Below are 19,197 nucleotides of genomic sequence, written 5' to 3' on the forward strand. Positions count from 1 at the left end.
CCCGCTTTATCTGCTCTCAGACAACTTTTTAGCCTTATGGAATAGTTTTATGGACATGACAATTCCACCTGTGATGTCCTTCATGTCTGAATTCATGTTGAGTGCGCTTCAAACTCCAGTGGATTTTCTAAAACTCGGATTACAGTTTGGCATTGAGATCCCTACCCTAGACCAGAGTGAGAAGTGTCAACAAGGTGTGTCATATGTTCAGTTCGGTTCTTCAATATTATTATTTTTTTTTTTCATATGTTGGAATACATTTTTCAGTGAAATAAGTGATTCTCCAACTCTCCTTCTGTCTGTTTATATGCAGGTGACCTCAAACAGCTTATCATGTGGTATGTCACTGGAAGCAGAAATAGCAGTGTGACGGTTCTTTTGCATTTCATGTCTCTGGAAGCCCATATTCCTGTTTCACATTTGAATAAGAATATTACTTTACAATATAATGATGCATCATTAATCTTATTCTAAAAAAGAAATAATTTCTCAATTAATTCTGTCTTTTCTTCTATATTCAGGGGCATGGATCATAATGTGACCTGGTCTTTTGGAGAATCACTTCTGGATATGTTTTTGGCTCCTGAATCACCTCCTTGCAGTTTCCCAGGTCCAGAATGCCAAGCCACAAGCAGCATCCAGTTCAGTCGTACTGGCACACCTTCAGTGGACATCCGCACATCCAGTCTCACCTGCGACCAACAAAACTTGAACCAACTCAATGAAACCCTTTGTGCGGCAATTTTAACAGCAACATCTCAGGAATCGTACGTCCTTTACCAGATGTGCCAAGCGCTCCGCACACTCTCTCAAACCGAAGTGACAAAGGTCTGGAGGAGCACGTGTCACATGATCCAGAACGTCGTCTTACCTCTCATGGAACCCTGCAGTGATCCTGCCATTGCACAATCAAGCCGTATTGCGAGGTCCACCCTTAGCCTCAGCGAACTCCTCTGCGACTACCAGAACTGGACTGCCGGTGGTTCCGTGGACCCAGCTCTGGTCACAATGTGCAGTGAAAATGACCGTGCGGCATTCATCCTTGCTGTGTGTAACAATGCTGAAGCTATGCAAGTGCTGGTCAGAAATCCCATTAATGCCTGGGTGTGGGAATTCTGCGCAAACACATCAGACACATACATAGTGAACCTGTATTGTTCATATAACACGTGGACTACTGAAACCATCGACCCATCAATAGTGACGTTCTGCTGGTATAATGACATGGACAGATTTGAGGGGCTATTGTGTGACAGTACGGTCTTCTTTATGGTTGTGTTCTCCAGTGAAGAAAACAACTGGCTGAAGCCCAATTGCTCTGAACCTCCTCCACAAATCGACATCAACACCATGGTGGCTCAGTCTTGCAAATACTCAGAATGGAAGAATTTAAGAGCAGTCACCCCTGAACAGATATCTCTATGTATCCAAAATGATGAGATTCGATTCATTAATGAGGTGTGTGCTAACAACACGTTCGTCACTGTACTTGTGCTTAACAGCGGGAATACCTGGGTAGCGCAATACTGCACTTACTCTATCCGCAATCCCCCCACGAGCCCACCACCGCTAAGCACTGAAGTCTGGTGTAACTACAACAAATGGACTAACATGTCTGTGGATCCGACTGTAGTCGCTCTGTGCTGGCAGTACGACCAGACAGGCTTTCGTCAGAACGTCTGCTGCAACTTGACCCTGTATGAGAAGTTGTCTCTTCATCTCGACAACCAATGGCTGATTAGAGAGTGCTCTAACAATGACACCACGAAAGTGTTGGCGCAGGTTTGCGTCTATTCAGATTGGAGCCAGCCTATTATTGTAGACATGAGCGACCTTGCTCTCTGTGCCGATCTTGATACTGAGAACTTCACTCGGAATGTATGTGCCAATGTTACAGTTCTCCAGAATTTGCTGGCCAATTTAGACAACACCTGGTTATTGGAGCAATGCTCAAACCTGACTGCGTCTGGCCCAGGCGGTGGGGCTGGGAACGGGGGGAGCCTGATGGGTTTCCGCCCATCTGAGCAGTGTCAGTACTCCAGTTGGGCTTTGGTCCTCCCGGAAGCTGCTCTCCTCGCTCTTTGCTGGGACTATGACCAGGCCAACTTTATCTCCTTTGTCTGTGCTGACTCTTTCATGCTCACCCACATCACTCAGGAGGCCTCCAGCCTGTGGGTCGGCACTCTCTGTGCCACGTACACAGCTCCCCATATCGACAGTCTAAATGGGAGCACAACTACCCCGCCGTGTCTACCTAGGGAGTTAGCTAAGAGGCTAAACTGGACCTGCAGCGCAGACTTCAGCGTTGTCTGCCGACCCGGTGGCAGTCAAGTCCAGGGCCTTCAGATGCTGTTGCGCTGTGGGATAGAGATTCTCCAACCTCGCTTGGAGAATCTCATGACTACACAGGTGACATCAGTGGTCAAGCAGGCCACCAGCCTGTGGATTGTCCTGCTGTTGGCTCTAGAAGAAAGCCAGATGACCTCTCTGAGGGTGACAGAGAATATTCGGCTTAGTGTGCTGGAGTCAATTGTCGTCTACATGGACAATGAGGCCAACTTTGACAAGAAGCGTGTGCTTTTGCAGTGCTTTGAGGTTGGTATTATTATTCAGTGGCAGAACAGGGGATATCATTCATATCATTGTTTTCATTAGACCAGTGTTTCCCAAAAAAGACACTGTGAACTAGTTCTGGAAGTTGTTCTAGTTCTGATTATTAATTAAGCATATCCTTTACCGGGTTCACCACTATTCTGTAATTGACCCATGATCTAGCTCATCAACATGAGGTATAAGGTGTTAGCTGTGACACCGGATAATTTAAATCTCTTCCTTAGCATGTAATATTAGCTCACACAGTCATTTGATTTGTTTCTACATTGGTACTATGGTACAAATACCTAATCTATGTTGTTGTTTAAATCAATGTTGAGATGTCATTGCCCTTTTCATTTTACATGACAATATGGTTCAGATACCGTATTTCCAGTTGAAACTTTGCATGTGTGTGTTTCAGAAAGTTCTGACCAGTCTGATGCAAACAGGAAGAGATGTCCCCACTAACTTTTTTCTGATCAAGGTTGGATGGAAATCATTACTTGCATGTTTTTAATTTGTACTTTAATACTGAAAGGTGTTGGAGCAAAATTCATGTTTTACTTTGTCCATCCGCATTACCATTCATACACAATATCCGGTTTTGTTTGCTGAAATCATTGTGAGAGTAACAGCTTGAATTACAGTTCTCATTATTGGTTTACAGGAGTATTTTCGAATTCCTCTATCTCATCTGAGATCAGTGCTCAGTGCAGCGGACATCATAATTGTAAGGGAGGTTTTGCAGTACTATAATAGGAACTATGCCACTTTGCAGGTAAACCATCCCCACTACTGCATCATTGTATATCAAATAAAACCGAGAGGCTACGAACAATAAAGTTACATGCATTGATATAATTTAGAGTCTTTCCTCTTTTGAAGCTAACAGATGATTACCTGCACACCATGGTGTCCGTGCTTTTCCAAATACACCTGCCTAGGGATATTAGCCTGTTCCCTGACATGGGCCTTTTGCTGGCTCTGGCTACACCTTCAGACATCATGTCAATGCCACCGCTACAAAACAATATCAATGCGTGAGTGACACACCTACGTACCTGTTTACTTCAACTTTATGTCAGTTTGTTGGCAAGGCAACATTTCTTGTTTTTGTTTCATCGAATATTTATATTTTATTTTATTTCAGTTAGTGAAAAGGATTTTAATAGTTTTAGTTAACATTAACTGCAAAATATTTAGGGTTTTACACATCATTCAAATTGTTTACTTTAAAACATCTCCGCTCCCCTACTTTTCTCCAGGTTAAGCATCATTAACTTCAGCATCAAAAACCTTTCCCTGGAGCAGCAGCAAGCATTTGGTCGATGGTTCAGTCGGTCCATGAGCTTGCCCAACATGACAGCCGGCAGCTTATCCTTCATCAGAGACACTGGTAACCTGATCGCCTATCTGCCCTTCCAGAGCTTCCAGTACCTCTCACCTGCTCAGGTAACAGCCCGAACACCTCGCAAAGATACCTGAACCCATCTGGCTCCGGTTAACACTCAGACAGCTCAGTTGGGTAAAATGCCAATGCTTGCCACTGGCTCATTCTAACAGACATGCCCTCGTAGTCTGTTTTCAATAAATAAACACAGAGATGCATAAATTAAGAATGGCTGTGTACTGGACATTGAATAAGACTGTGGTGCTAACACTTCCATATATTCATTGCTTTCCATATAAAAAGGACATCATTCACAAATAGATTTAATATGAAATATACGTCATTATAGTTTAAAACGACCATTTAAGATCATATTTAAAATTATAATTTGACCGGATGACTTATACAATATATAAAAGGTCTTAAATGATGACTTACGGCATACTCTTGTGTGTTGTTTGCTTAGCTGCTGGATGGTTTGGATGTCTTAAAGAGTAACACCTTGGGTCTCCACAAGCAGCAGTTCATCGCTCAGAGTCTCACTGGAGCCTTCAATAATCTCACAGTAGACCAGTTCAGGAGGTTAGCTAATAGATTTCTTGTATTTTTCAGATTTGGGTCATGGAAATACAAAAAGATTAAGACATTAAGCATTATAACACAACAATTTTTGTTTCCTCTCACACCCCTCCAGGTTAGGTAATCTGTCCTGTCTGGCTCACCCCAGCGAGCTGATGGCATATGCAGGAACAGAAGCCTTTTCAGTGATCCAGGACAACATTAGAACATGCGTTATCCAGGGATTTAGTGTTCCTAGCAATATGGTTAGTGAACATGGTCCAGATCTGGGGTCTCGTTAGTTATTATTGTCTCTTATATTTACCCTATTCTTTAAAAACGATACCCTCTTAAATAATAATTCCTCAGTGGTTCATCATCTAAAATAGCCTCTGGTGTTTTTGGTTACTTTTTTTTTGTGTGTGTCCAGATATCCAGCTTGGTCTTGAAAGCATCTGAGCTGCAGTCTCCCTCCAGTCTCTCTCCTCAGAGAGTCTCTCAGCTTGCTCCTTTTCTGCCCCTGCTGGGATCCAGCGTCCTGCAGCAGCTCACCTCAGCCCAGCTCATGCCTGCCCTCAGCACCCTCGCCTCTGTGCCTTTCACCCCAGCACAGGTACACCACTTACAGTATTAACATGCTCTCTTAAAAAAGTAAAACCAGTAACTTTATCTGTATACATATTTAGCATACGTCTTTATATATATATATATATATATATATATATATATTGTAAGTCGTATGGCCTGTTTACACCAAGAACGATAACTATAACGATAAATATATAGTTCTAAAAATCTTTTTTTAAGTCAATCAGAATCCACCCTGCTTTAAAGAGCTCGAGCATTTAAAGTGGTAGTTGACAAAACTGCAGCACGCGCATAGAATAAACAGAACGATATTGTACGTTGGTGTGGATGCTATTATTCTTATCTTTATCGTTACCGTTCTTAGTGTGAACGGGTCTTTAATCGGTTTACTGTAAGTTTATTGTAAGTATAGCATATCCAGGGTCCAAAATGAACTTTTTTGCACCACCTGCCAATGGCGAATGAAAGTTTACAGGCCATAAATATTTCTCACTAGCTATGAAACTATATTTTGTATTTATTAAGAATATTTATTTGCCCCAATTACAATGGGAATATTGAGCTCTTTTTTTCTAGCATATTTATGCAAGGAGTAGGCAAGGCAATTTATTTAGCAAATTTCATACACAGTGGTAATGCAAAGTGTTGTACATAAATAAAATTAAATAAAAAAATGATTATGACATGGTTATAAAATATGGCCTATGGTTATAAAAAGGTTCAAAGAAATATAAACATACAATAAAAAAATGAATATGAAACAGTATCATACACAAAATGAATTGTGTCTGAGAACCTATCACAAAATCTTGATTTTCTTCCTCATATTTTCATTTTGGTAGCGTAGTGTGAGAAATATTCAACATTGTCACACAGTTTCATTTGAATCTTTCATGTTACATTGGCAAGAGTCAGAATATCATTCTTACATGTAATGTTGCAGTTCCTAGTAAAGCTGTTTGAACCAACTGGCCTGCCTAATGCAATTGTTACTTGCATTTTGCATTAGTCGTGTTCATTTTGGACACTGAGTATACCCTAGTGGTGTTGAAATTAAGTAGAGGTCAAAGATCACAAACAGGCCTGTGGGTTTAAACTCGAGGGCTTTGCAACAGATGGAAGACTGCTGTCAGAGGACCCATGGTATTTGATATAGGTAAAGGACTGTGTCACTGCTCAACCATTTAATTATTTCTGCATGACCAAATGTGAATTCTGCATGTCCATCTCAGTGTGCACCCAAAACATAAGGAAGGCAGAGGATGAGAGCACAATGGAAAAACAGAAAGCTTCAGATGTCCACAGGGAGAATGGTTGATGGTACTATAGGTTGAAAGGGAGAATGTCCTTGTATAAGTCAATATATACGTATGTGTTGTAAAAATAAATAAAAGTAACTACGGATTAACTAATTAAGCTTTATCAGAATATTTGTTCTTCATCTTGTTGTTTCATTGCTTTATAATGCACTGCCTTATTCACTCCCTATTAATCATTGTATTGTTTATTTTTTCAAAAAGGCTGGTGTTATCATCGACAAGATCTCAGCCAATTTGAGTGTAAGTATGTCTTTGCAGTGAGGTTGAGAAAAGCTGTGTTTGCGCTGATGTTTTTTGAGAAGATGGCCGATTCCTAGCCCCTGTGAACGTACATGTGTGTGCCTGCATTTGAGATGTCAGCACTTTTCCTCAGCCAGCTGGCCCACAACCCAGCGTAATCAACTCTGGGGTGTTTCAAGGACAATTGCGTTGGCCTCACACGCACTTACACTGACCCGTCAGTTACTCTTTATAATTTACATTGCATGTTTGAAAGTGCATGTAACATTTACTCGTATGATCCATGTGATTTGGCAGTTCCTCAAGGTATAGGATTACACCAGGCACAAGGAAGTTATCAAGCGGCCCTTTGTATTTTGTGTCTAAGGTTTATGGGAACATTGTGTTGTGGGTCAGATAGGGTGTCACTAGTGAGTGTCTTTCACATGTGTGGTGTCGCTGAGACACCTAAAGAAGCATCTGTTTTTGAAATATAGACTGCGTATGGCACATGCCAATTCATTTAACGTAAAGCTAGTTACATTGGTTTTGTAAGGGTTTTTCAAACCTTTTTGATGACAAACAACCCCCAAATGGTGATGATCTCTTTCAGAGGGACCCCATTCCTAAAATATAAAGGCAGTTTGGGGTTGGCATATTTTCTTTTCGGTTTTTGAAAAAAGTGTCTTGTGCTTCCTAGGACTGCATTTATTTGATAAAAAATACAGTAAAAACAAAAATATTGTGAAATAATATTACAATTTGAAATAACAGGTCCCTATTTTTTTTTTTTTTTTTAATGGCAAAGCTGATTTTTCAGCATCATTACTCCAGTCTTCAGAGTCACATGATCCTTCAGATCATAATAATAATATGCTGATTTGTTAAAGGGATAGTACACCCAGAAATAAAATAAGTTGACAGGTGACATCAACTTCCGTAGTATTTTTTTTTTTATATTATGAAAGTCAATGGGGTCCATCAACTGTTTGATTACAGACATTCTTCAAAATATCTTTTTTGTTCAGCAGGTTTTGAACAACTTGAGGGTAAGTGATGACAAAATTGTCATTTTTGGGTGAACTATCTCTTTAACTGCTAATTAGGTATTTTTAAAAATTGTCCCCAAACTTTTGAATGATAGGGTATATATAAATAAATATATATATATATATATATATATATATATATATATATATATATATATATATATACCCTATCATCATAATATATATATATATATATATATATATATATATATATATATATATATATATATATATATATATATATATATATATATATATATATATAAACATACTCATGTTTTTAAATAAATGGCTATTATATTGTACATTGTTAAAATATTATCTGGAAAATCTATCATTTTTATTAGGGATGACAGTGTATCCAAGGTTAAGTCTTGTTTATATATAAAAAAAAAAAAATGCTGTCGATACAGTAAAATAATTGCAATTAATCTCACGATTTCTTAGTAGTCTTTAGAAAGCAGAATGAAAAAGTGTGTCATATTTGGTAAATGTAAAATAATAATAATTATGCATAGCCTATTGCATTAATATGTAACTAACAGCCTTTAAAATATATTTTGTAAAAACTTTTTTTTTTTTCTGAAATTTGCAGTCTCCTGGGATTCACCGGATCCCAGTTTGTTATGTTAAATTCTCAACAATACTGAATATTGTGTGGAAATATTAAACGTGTGATATTTTGTGCTCCCTCTCAGCTGGCTCTGCCTGGCTCTGGACATTTGTCTATGCTGGGGTCTCTTGTGAGTGGAGTAAAGGTGGAGACTCTATGGACTTTACCGTCTGATATTCTGCTGGAAGCCTTACCTGGCATGAGCCTTCAGACACCTGGGCTCACCCCCCCTCAGGTCAACACTGTCATCTGCAAACTCTGGGTAAGAAACTCCCTCTAACAGATATTTCCTTTAGGCTTCTGAACACAGACATCCCGGCTCAAACATGCTTATACTGGAGCATTCAGTTAAGGGAAACAAGAAATGTTAGCGTCTATCGTAGTAATACAAATGCTGTAAAATTGTTCTGCCACCATCTTTCAGGGTTCTAGTTCTGTGTCCCAGTGGATGGATAAAGTCAAACCTTTGCTCTCAAGCACTCCACTCCTCAGTGTGATTCCCCAAGTACCTCTACTGCTGGTCAGAGACGCCACTGTAAACACTCGCCTCTGGAACACACAGCAGGTATGTTCTAGTCTAGTCATACACACATTTATCAACTACAATTACAGAACTTGCAAGGTTTTTGTACATTTTACATTATTTTAATACATTACATATTTGTGCTTTATTTTAAATTAAGATGTATTTTATTAAGTTTTACAGTGTCCCCAGAGATGACAGTGGTGATATCATTGTAATATTTGCCTGCTTAATTATTTTTTACATCTATTTGCACAATGAATTGTGATTTGTCTTTTATTCCTTGTGTACACGTTTTTATGCTTTTGAAATAACTTCTCTTATGCTCACCAAGGCTGCATTTATTTGATCAAAATACAGTGAAAACTGTAATACTGTGAAACATTTTTCAATTTAAAATAACTTTTTTCTATTTTAATATATTTTAAAATGTAATTTATTCTTTTGATGGCAAAGCTGAATTTTCAGCATAATTACTCCAGTCTTCAGTGTCACGTGATCCTTTAGAAATCATTCTAATATGCAGATTTGGAGCTCAAGAAATATTTATTATTATCAGTGGTGGTACTTAAGCAGTTGTGCTGCTTAATATTTTTGTGGAAACCATGATATATATTTTTTCAGGATTTTTTTATGAAATGCAAAGACAATGTACTGGTAATGTTCTTGTGCTCAGCTGACAGATAACAAGACGACTGCTCTAATGCAGCATTTCATTAGCACAGTACCAAAACCTAAACCAAGACCTTATGTAAAACTTTTAACTATTCATTTGCTGCCTTTCATGTATTGGTTAGTATTTCCTTCTGGAACTACAAATCTGGTTCAGATCTGAATGGCGGAATATATTTTTCAGATATAGTTGGTCTGATTAAAGTTGTTTGAGCATAACAAGTGTGCTTTTCATCATTATACTCCATTACCACAGAGATCAGTACAATACTACAGTGTCTAATTACTGGTTTAATTATTAATAATGGAGCACAGACTTCTTTGTTGTGTCTGGTTTAGCACACCAGACACAGTATCTTCTGTTGTTCACTATCTGAAAATAAGATGGAAACCAACCTGAGTTGCTCTAATACTGTCAGTCCCTTTTTTCCAGGACATTAAGCATGCAAGTGTTTGTCATCCCCTTTCCTGTTAAAGATAAGCTTACAGAGCCAGGAAGTCACTGATTTCACTGTTTATGTATAAATATTGAACAGGTTACAGTAAGTGTTCCCCCTGACCTATTAGTAAATTCCTTAAGTCATTTTCCTACCATCAGACAATTCAAGCGTACAGTACCACCTAAATATGAAGCATTCAAAACAGCCTTAATATACAAAACATTTGCAATGATGCTTTGTCATTTGTGTCTACAATGAAGGCTATATTATAATCTTTAACCCATGATTGTTTTGTTTTTTTCAATAGGCTAAAGTTCTCTTTAAAGAGGCTATCTTCGCCCACCCAAGTCTCTCACAACACGAATATATGTAAGTTTTGCCTTTATGTATTTACGAGTTCATTTTGTGATTATAAACGAGGTCTACAACATGAATCATGGCACTGCTCAGTGAAGTACTGAGTGATTGTTTAAGTTTAGCGTGAAGTTAAGTAATCGTGTTTTTTTTTTCTCTCTCTCTCTCTCTCTCTCTCTCTCTCTGACATGAAAGGTCTCTGGGGACAGTGGCTATGGGAGTGAATTGTATAGACCTTAGAAGATTGTTCCAAAACCTGGCATCTCTATCTCCTCTACGTGACATTCTGACGTTTCTGAGAGAGCAGCCTGTGCCACTCCACCCCTCGTTGGTATGCTAGTAAACCTACATACAAATTTAAGACCTAAATGTTACAGATTACCAGTTTAGGATGCTTTTTTTTTAAATCAAGTCTTCACTAAGGTCAATCTTATTTCATTGTTAATTTAATCTATAAAATTGAATGTAGGCCTGCCTGTAAATTGAGTAGAGATGTCTTGAACCCTGAATATTGGATCTAGCATTGCACAAATTGTGTAAATTAAGGAAAACACTCCTGCACTCTCTTTACAGAAGTTTCTTTTTCATTTTTGTACTACAGATAAAGTGTGTAACTGAGGAACTGTATGAGTTTGACTTCTTCTCAGAGTTACTTGGAGATTTGGGCTCTCAGATTGCGCTGTCACTTCCGTGAGTCAAGATTCGAACTCAGTTCGTACATATGCTTATAATCATGTCTTCACATGTTAAATTTAATGTCGTTATCTAAAGGATGAGCACCATTAAGAAATTTCCACCAGATAAGATGGATTCCCTGAGGAAAATGATAGTACAGGAGCCACATTTCTTCCTACAGCTTTCCAGCACCAAACAAGCTCTCCTGGTGGACAAGATGGTTCAAAGACTGGTAAAGACCCTTATTTTACGGTCAAAAGGTCATGTATATATATTTTTGTTTAGGACCTTCCCAGTTAATGATTCTGACAGGGTTAACAACCCTGATTCTATTGTACATTGTTGTTTAACAAGTTTAAGATATCGTGTGACCTGTACTTTAATAAAGATCTTTAATGCCAGTTGGTTAAGTATAAGTAGTCTCTTTAAATCTGTAACCAACCACTTTTTCTTTGTTTTTCTTATCAGAATATGTACACAGGCCTGTACACTGAAGAGGAGTTTCGTTCGCTAGGTGCCATGGCTACGTTTGTGGCAGATGAAATATTTTGGAATTTGGATAGGAGCTTCTTTGTTGATGGTCTGGAGTTCCTACAAGGTTTCTGCTACAATGCCAATAAAAGAAACCTGGTGGCAAAAATGCTAAATGAAACGAGGACATTTGGGTAAGGACAGTTAAAACTTAAATCACTGGAACTTAAAATGACATCAAATCCAGAAATATTACATGCCTCATAACAATGAACTGTAATTGTTTTTTTCCACAAAGCCATGTACAAAACTGGACATCAGAGACACTGAACCAAGTGGACCGTTTCTTGTTTTTTCTTCCAAAGGAGATTATTCGACTCATCCCCTTAGTAAGTGACCAGATATTTCTTTGTGTCTGACATCATCTAAAAACACATACTGTTCCTCACAACCAGCTGACCAAGTATTTTCGATCACTGCCTGTCTGTGTTTTGACCTGTCTACATGTGTCTTCAGGGTTTGATGAGCTTCGAGCGCATTGAGAGGCTGTTCCTGAGTCAACAGAAGTGGGAGAGAGGAGAGCTTGGTTCTCTGTGTCAGAAACCCTCTGAGCTGTTTGACAAGCAGCAGTTTGTACTTCAGTTCTTCCTCGGGTTCCTCAGAGTGGGACGCGCCACTTGTAAGTGCAATCTTCTGCCTTGACAGAATGTCATCTGTTTAAATGTGAATGGATATAATACAGTAGTATTGCATGCCATCTCACACTTTTGACCACTTAGCCCAGTTCATTTCATCTCTTCCTCTTTGTCTCTTAGTTTCTGGGCTGATCCCCACTTGTGAGAGCCTGCATGTGACACAACCTGCTGCCTGGAGTATTGATAGCCTTAGAAACATGCCACTAGCCGCATTTCGGAGGTGCTTGGAGCTCATTGGCCAGGATCCCTTTTTCAGTGCATTCGAGCTGTCAGTGCTCCTTACAAAGACCAAGGAGGTGCCTGATTTTATCCATCAGCTCATATGTTTCTAAATGACGCTCTCACAAGTGTTTTATATTTTTTAGAGTTGAGAGAGTTTTGATGATTCACATCATTAGACATATCCTCGTTTTGAATTTCTACTTTCCACTAATATGTTGGTGGTATTCAGTTAATGTTTGCATACCTGCAATATAATATAAGTTATATAATATCATTATACACTAATATCATTTTTTTAATTATTTGTTTTTGTAGGTATATGGGATGCCTTCCTCTTTTAACTCTTCTGTGATCTCTCAGTTGGGTCGCATTGCCACTCAATTCTTACTTGACGAATTGGCCTCTCTTAGACTGTCTGAAATTCAGTCAATTTCAGCTATGGGGGCTCTCAACACGTGGACCAGCAGACAGGTAAAATGTTTATGAAAACATTGCAAGTGAGCTGGGATGGATGGTTGTAAGACACAATATACCACTGATTAATATAAATATGCTGATTGACTTTGAGAAGCATGTTGTTATTCATTCCTTCATCTATTAATGTACACAATACCATTCAAATTTTTAGGGTGGGTAAGATTTTTTAAATGGTTTTGAAAGAAATCGCTTATGCTCACCAAGGCTGCATTTTTTAAATAAAAAATACAGTAGTAAAAGAGTAATAATATGAGATATTACAATTTTAAATAACAATTTTCTATTTAAATATATTTAAAATGTAATGTATTCCTCTGATGGCAAAGCTGCATTTTCAGCATCATTACTCTAGTCTTCAGTGTCACATGATCTTTCAGAAATGATTCCAGTATGTTGGAATCTGGTGCACAAAAAAAAAACCATTTCTTATTATTATCATCAATATTGAAAAGAGTTTTACTGCTTAGTATTTTTGTGGTAAACAGATTTTTTTTAATATAGAAATAAAAAGTAAAAAATAACAGCATTTATTTTGAAATGTTTTTTTTTTTGTAACAATGCAAGTCTTTGCTGTCTCTTTTGATCAATTTAATGTGTCCCTGCTGAATAAAAGTATTCAAATTCTTTAAAAGAATCTTACTGTTACTGACACCAAACTATTGTAGTATACATGATTGACCTCTGTTTTGCAATTGCAGTTGAAAACATTATTCTCTACGGTGCTGAACTCGACCAGAAAGACTCCTAACCAGTTAGACTCCAGCACTTTTGTGGCTTTGGGGCACATTGTGTGTGGGATAGATGCACCAGTCATGCGCAGTTTGAATCCAGTGGAGTTCAGGTTGAATTACCTAACAAACTCTAATATGTTGTTTGTATGGTTCATACAATTACATTTTTTACTCTTGTGCTGAAAGTGAAATGTGTGTTTTTCTCATTCCAGTAAGGCAGTTTTGTGGCTGGGCCGTTTGCGTTTGTCCTGTTCTGAGGAGCAGCTGCAGGCATTGATAGGACTGCTCAGTCATAGCTTGACATTTGGACCGGTCAGCTCCTGGGGATCAGAGGTCTTTATTGAGATAGGAGCGATTGCAGGTACAGCTCAGAGCTTGTAATCAGAAAGTTGGCGGTTTAATTCCCACAGATATCACCATTGAGGCTTTGAGTGAGGCACTTTACCCAAGGTTGCTCCAGGGACAAGCTAGGGAGTAGCTTTGGATAAATGTGTCTATTAATAGATTAACAGATATAGTTAATATAAGTGAATTATTAGCATCAATAGCATAAAGAACATTGTGCCTTATTTGCACTTTTTGGTTCATAGTTGCTGTTTTTTTTCCGTCTATACACTGGGTTTTTGTGTACTTTTCCCCTTTCTATAGCGGGGCTGCCTGATATAGCCATGTCTGCTTTGGTGAGGGAACAAATTGAAGGAATCACCCCACTTGCCATCTCTCTCATCCCAGCGGGCAAATTTGCAGTTAGTATCTCTTTTCTCTTGCTTCACCCTAAAGCATATGATGCATGCATGCGACTGTTTGCTTGTGTTCATAGCTGCTATTGGGTCAGAGCCGGCGCCAGCGCAGCACAGACGAGGGGGCGAAGTAACGAAAGGGGCGATGACGTAGGGCTGCACGATAATGGTTAAAATGATAATCACGATTATTTTGCTCAAAATTATAATCGCGATAATTAATCACGATTATTCTCATTTGAGAAACTACAGAGAAAGAGAAGATTTCCGCGCAGATTTGGTTTACACGAATTTCACCAGCAAAGTCAGTAAACATAATAACATGCCAAATTGGCCAGTGATTTGACAGCGATGTTAAATTCAAACCATCAGCATCAGACTTCATTTAACCAACTACAACTTCCTCAGACAGCAAGTCAATACAAATGGCATGATTTAACGTTAGATGAGCGCTTTGTGATGCGTCTTAGATCTTCTAAGCGACACATTTCGGTTGAAAATGAGACAAAGTACAGATCCAGATCGCTCAGCAAATTCGTACTGCAAAGAAAAATAGTCTACTTGTTGATACACTGAAAACGGTCAGTGGCTGTCGTTTTCAACTGATTCACATCATGAAAACGGGTAAAAACTTATTCGAAACTCATTTAGAAACATATTTAGTCACACAAACTGCACAGGTGGCTTGTGAAGAAACAGACTGGCTGTGTAACAATTTCATGCAAACTTAATATCGCTGTGGAGATCAGTGCTTTTTCTGCAGTGTAGAGCGCGCACGCAGGGTTGCCAGATTGCACCGAGTAAGTAAAACGTACGGGGCATAAAATTAAGATGTTCAGATCTGGCAACCACAAACATCAGTTCTAGTGGGGACTTGTTTACAATGCAAGATAATGCAAAAGTCTAATAAAAAAGCGTTTTCAGGATAAAAAACGAGCGGGCAAATATCGCGACGATTTTTTAAAATTAATCGAGAGAGGCAGATATCGTTATCGCGATTAAAATACGATAAATCGTGCAGCCCTACGATGACGTGATGCAAAGTATCCCAGGCTATACTTGAAGTGTCACATTTACGTATTTGCAGGGCATAAACAAACCCCGTTACTACAACTATGAAACTAAAAGCTACCAAGCAACTTTCACATGGCAGAGCAATAAATAATATTACTACATAAAACAAAAAGGAAAATAACATAATCGAACAAATTTGACTTTATATCCATCATGATATAAACACGTTTAAGACCACTAGATATAAATACGACTTAATACGTTAGATACACAATTTCAGCGGATTTACCATGTAGTTCACTGAAACTAACGTAACATACACTCATTTCGACCCGTTTAACAGATGCATTATTTTATAAAGGGCTGTTAAAGCTACAATATGTAAAAAAAAAAAAAATTGTCGCTAGGTGTCGCTAACCTCTTACAATAACATAGGCGTAGGTTGATGACGCAGTGATAAGCGGAATGATGGGACTTGCTGTCATGCTGATGGATCTAATAATGTTTATGGATGAGTGAAAACATTCATGTTTTTTAATAAGAGACAGGTATTCTAGATGTATTAGGCAGATATGCTAATAAGAGACAGATATCAGCGCCACACACGAGTCCCGCGGATATAAAGGAACAAGGACATTTAATCCACCGAACTACCCGCAAGTCCTGAATTACTACTCACACAGGTCAGTTTATTTGCCGAATTAAACTTGTGAGGTAACGCAGCGCTGTTTCATTTGGTCTAACGTTACACTATCATACTAAACTGAATTTGAGTGAGTTGAAAGTTATAATGTTATTCTATGCGTTTGTTTGTTTGCTATATGAGACTAGCAGTAAACTAGATCAACATTAGAATAACATACTGATCATTTTCTAACATTTCATCATGTTGAGCTATATAACATTGATTTGTTTTGTGTACATTTGCTCACCTGTCTAATAAAGTACATGCAAGAGCGGTGTCTCTGTCAAGTCATGACTCGTGAAGCTCTGTCAAGTCCAAATTAGTCGCGGACGTGGAGCTCTCGGCATCTCGAAAACGCCACGCTGATATTGATCCTCGTTTTAGTTCTCCTTTTGTCCCAAAGTCTGCTTGCCATGATCCATAATGTTTGCGCACTACGCAGTTGTCCACGTCTGTCGCCATGTTTACTATGGCAGTACAAGCGGAAACCAGGGATAAAGCGGATATTACGTCATTGACAGGCGACAGGTGAACTTTTTAAAATTTGTGAATTTCTCTGAATTTACAAATTATTGGAAACATTTAGGATAATGGAAGTACACAATTGAAAGAAATATATAACACTGTGTAAGTGGTTTTGGGATATTTTGATACAAATTTCTTACATATTGTACCTTTAATACAGCCTGAACTGCAGCCGGTGACAAACAATAACAATACAGTGAAATAATCAACTAACTACGACCAATAATCTAGCCCTAAACATGGGAAAATGTTGCATCATAGCTTTAACTGCATTTTTCGTGGCACGGGAAGTTCAGCATAATGAAGGTTATGTCTGTGTCAAACGTGTCAATCAAAATGTGACTCTGAAACAGACTATCCTTAACTAAAATGTTGCTATAGTAACCTAATATTAATTCTAGAAAGCCAATGCATTTGGCAATTGTAATAAAAAAAAAAAAAAAAAAGTCTATTCTATTCCATAATTAATATCTCCTACCACATTCATCTTGACTAAGGGGGCAGGATAGTCTGGTTGAGGGGGCGAATACTCTCATGATGTCCTCTATTTTTAAGATTAAAAGTATTTTGAAGTAATTTTAGAGTTGTTCTTACTTGGCATTTCTACTTTCTCTCTTCACAGGTAGTGTTTAACCAGGCACAGATTCGTATGTTCACCTATGATCAGGCTATTGCTGTAACTGACGCCCAGCGCTCCGCTCTATCTCCAGTTCAGGAGACGGCCCTGTACATGGTGCTCAACCCCTGGGAGGACAAACCTATTGATTTCAGAGGTACTTTCACTCCTGTTGTGAAAGAAGGAAAAGTAATTTCATTCCACGGCACGTTAATTAAAATAATATTGTTTATATATATATATATACAATATACAGTTTCAAAGTTGTATGGTTGATATTTGGAATGTCTCAAATGTTGGAATGTTTGGATAATCTCAAATGTTAAATGTCTCACAGTATTTGTGTATCTTTTCAGGCAGGTCACTGGGAGTTGCAGTGCAGCCCTGTCCTTTTCTCTACCTCTCCAGCATCCTGATAATGCTGCTGTTGCTTTCTCCTGCTGATCCTCTGGGATGAGTTAGGTCTGTCGCTGCTCAATTGAACTCTCCTTCCCAAATATGTGCAATATGATGTAACAGTTACACTTTATTTTAAGGTGTCTTTGTTACACTGTAATTATGTACTAATTAGTTATGTAATAGAAATAGTATGTAATATTTCAGTACTGCGTAATATTAAGTAACTACATGTACTTACTATAGGTTTAGGATTGGGGTTTGGTTTGGTTTAGGGTAAGTTGCATATAATTAAGCATAATTTATAGTTATTATTACTATAGTAACTGCATGTAACGTGTAACAATGACACTGTAAAATAAAGTGTTACCGATGTAACTTTAATACTGTAAATGTGTATATTCAGCACTTTTAAAATGCTGAATGTAATTTAAAATGGGTTACATGAAACTGGAAAAAAGGTACAAGAAGAATAACTCATGGAAATAGTACTTTCAGCACTTTATAATAGTTTGTCAGTCATGATAATGTGATTTTGTTTGATTATTTTTGAATAATTGCTTGCTTGGAGATTTAATGTATCATTCTAGATCTGTATTTAGTTTGACTTATACTTGTCTAGTTTTTATTCATATTATTTATTAACTTTTTTAACTGCTTTAGCAGACTTCATACAATGAAATGCTGGAAAAATATCGGAATGTGTTGTATTAAAGTAAAGATATGATTGTGAAGTTTCCTTCTTCTTTGATTTATAAACTCACTCATGTATTTACTCTAACTACTTATGTAAATCGACCTATTTGTCATAATATTTCATGCCACCTAATGTCAGACTGTATTGACAGTATTTTCATTTTGTATTGTTGTGCATAAATCAGTGAATGTATCCTTGAAAATAAAGTATTACCAGGCAGAGACATTATTAGGGGATTTATAATTATAAAACTATAATATACAGTACCAGTCAAAAGTTTGGAAACATTACTATTTTTAATGTTTTTGAAAGAAGTCTCTTATGCTCATCAAGCCTGCAGTTAAAAAACAACAACAACAAAAAAAAACAGTAATATTATGAAATATTATTACAATTTAAAATAATGGTTCTCTTTTTTAATATACTTTAAAATGTAATTTATTATTGTGATGCAAAGCTGAATTTTCATCAGCAAGTACTCCAGTCTTTGGTGTCTTATGATCCTTCAGAAATCATTCTAATATGCTGATTTATGATCAATGTTGGAAACAGTTGTGCTGCTTAATATTTTTTTTATAACCTGAGATACTTTTTTCAGGATTATTTGATGAATAAAAAGTTAAAAAGAACTGTATTTATTTAGAATAGAAATCTTTTGTAACAATATACACTACCGTTCAAAAGTTTGGGAACAATAACTTTTTTTTTTTTAAGAAATTAGTACTTTAATTCAACAAGAATGCGTTAAATTGATAAAAGGTGATGGTAACGATTTATATTGTTAGAAATGTTTTTATTTTGAATAAATGCTGTTTTAATGAATAAATGCTGTTAACGTTTTACTCATCAATGAATCCTGAAAAAAGTATTCCAAAAAAATATATTAAACAGCACAACTGTTTCCATCATTGATAATAACTGAGTATCAAATCA

At 37.4% G+C, this 19,197-nt stretch overlaps 1 protein-coding gene across 1 annotated transcript; it reads left to right on the forward strand.

Moving 5' to 3' along the window:
* Nucleotides 1–3,920: 3,920 nt before the first annotated feature.
* strc1 (stereocilin 1) lies at nucleotides 3,921–18,276 on the forward strand. Its single transcript, XM_084403729.1, has 21 exons — nucleotides 3,921–4,047; nucleotides 4,452–4,567; nucleotides 4,680–4,809; nucleotides 4,974–5,156; nucleotides 6,652–6,690; nucleotides 8,417–8,593; nucleotides 8,756–8,896; nucleotides 10,274–10,335; nucleotides 10,516–10,651; nucleotides 10,922–11,010; nucleotides 11,092–11,227; nucleotides 11,464–11,660; nucleotides 11,765–11,855; nucleotides 11,983–12,145; nucleotides 12,282–12,457; nucleotides 12,699–12,854; nucleotides 13,559–13,701; nucleotides 13,804–13,952; nucleotides 14,240–14,337; nucleotides 17,178–17,328; nucleotides 17,528–18,276. Exons 1-21 carry the CDS (start codon nucleotides 3,940–3,942, stop codon nucleotides 17,626–17,628), a joined length of 2,742 nt encoding a protein of 913 aa, XP_084259855.1. The 5' UTR covers nucleotides 3,921–3,939; the 3' UTR covers nucleotides 17,629–18,276.
* Nucleotides 18,277–19,197: the final 921 nt, after the last annotated feature.

This window comes from Rutilus rutilus (assembly GCF_951802725.1).
Source record: "Rutilus rutilus genome assembly, chromosome: 3".
Lineage (NCBI taxonomy): Eukaryota > Metazoa > Chordata > Actinopteri > Cypriniformes > Leuciscidae > Rutilus > Rutilus rutilus.

What these genes read in the sequence shown, in the direction of transcription:
- strc1 (XM_084403729.1), top strand. Translation starts at nt 3,940, where the DNA reads ATGAGCTTGCCCAACATGACAGCCGGCAGCTTATCCTTCATCAGAGAC. An exon ending in TGCCTTTCACCCCAGCACAG is followed by an intron (nt 5,157 to 6,651) that starts GTACACCACTTA and finishes TTTTTCAAAAAG; the next exon opens with GCTGGTGTTATCATCGACAA. An exon ending in TCCTTACAAAGACCAAGGAG is followed by an intron (nt 12,458 to 12,698) that starts GTGCCTGATTTT and finishes TTGTTTTTGTAG; the next exon opens with GTATATGGGATGCCTTCCTC.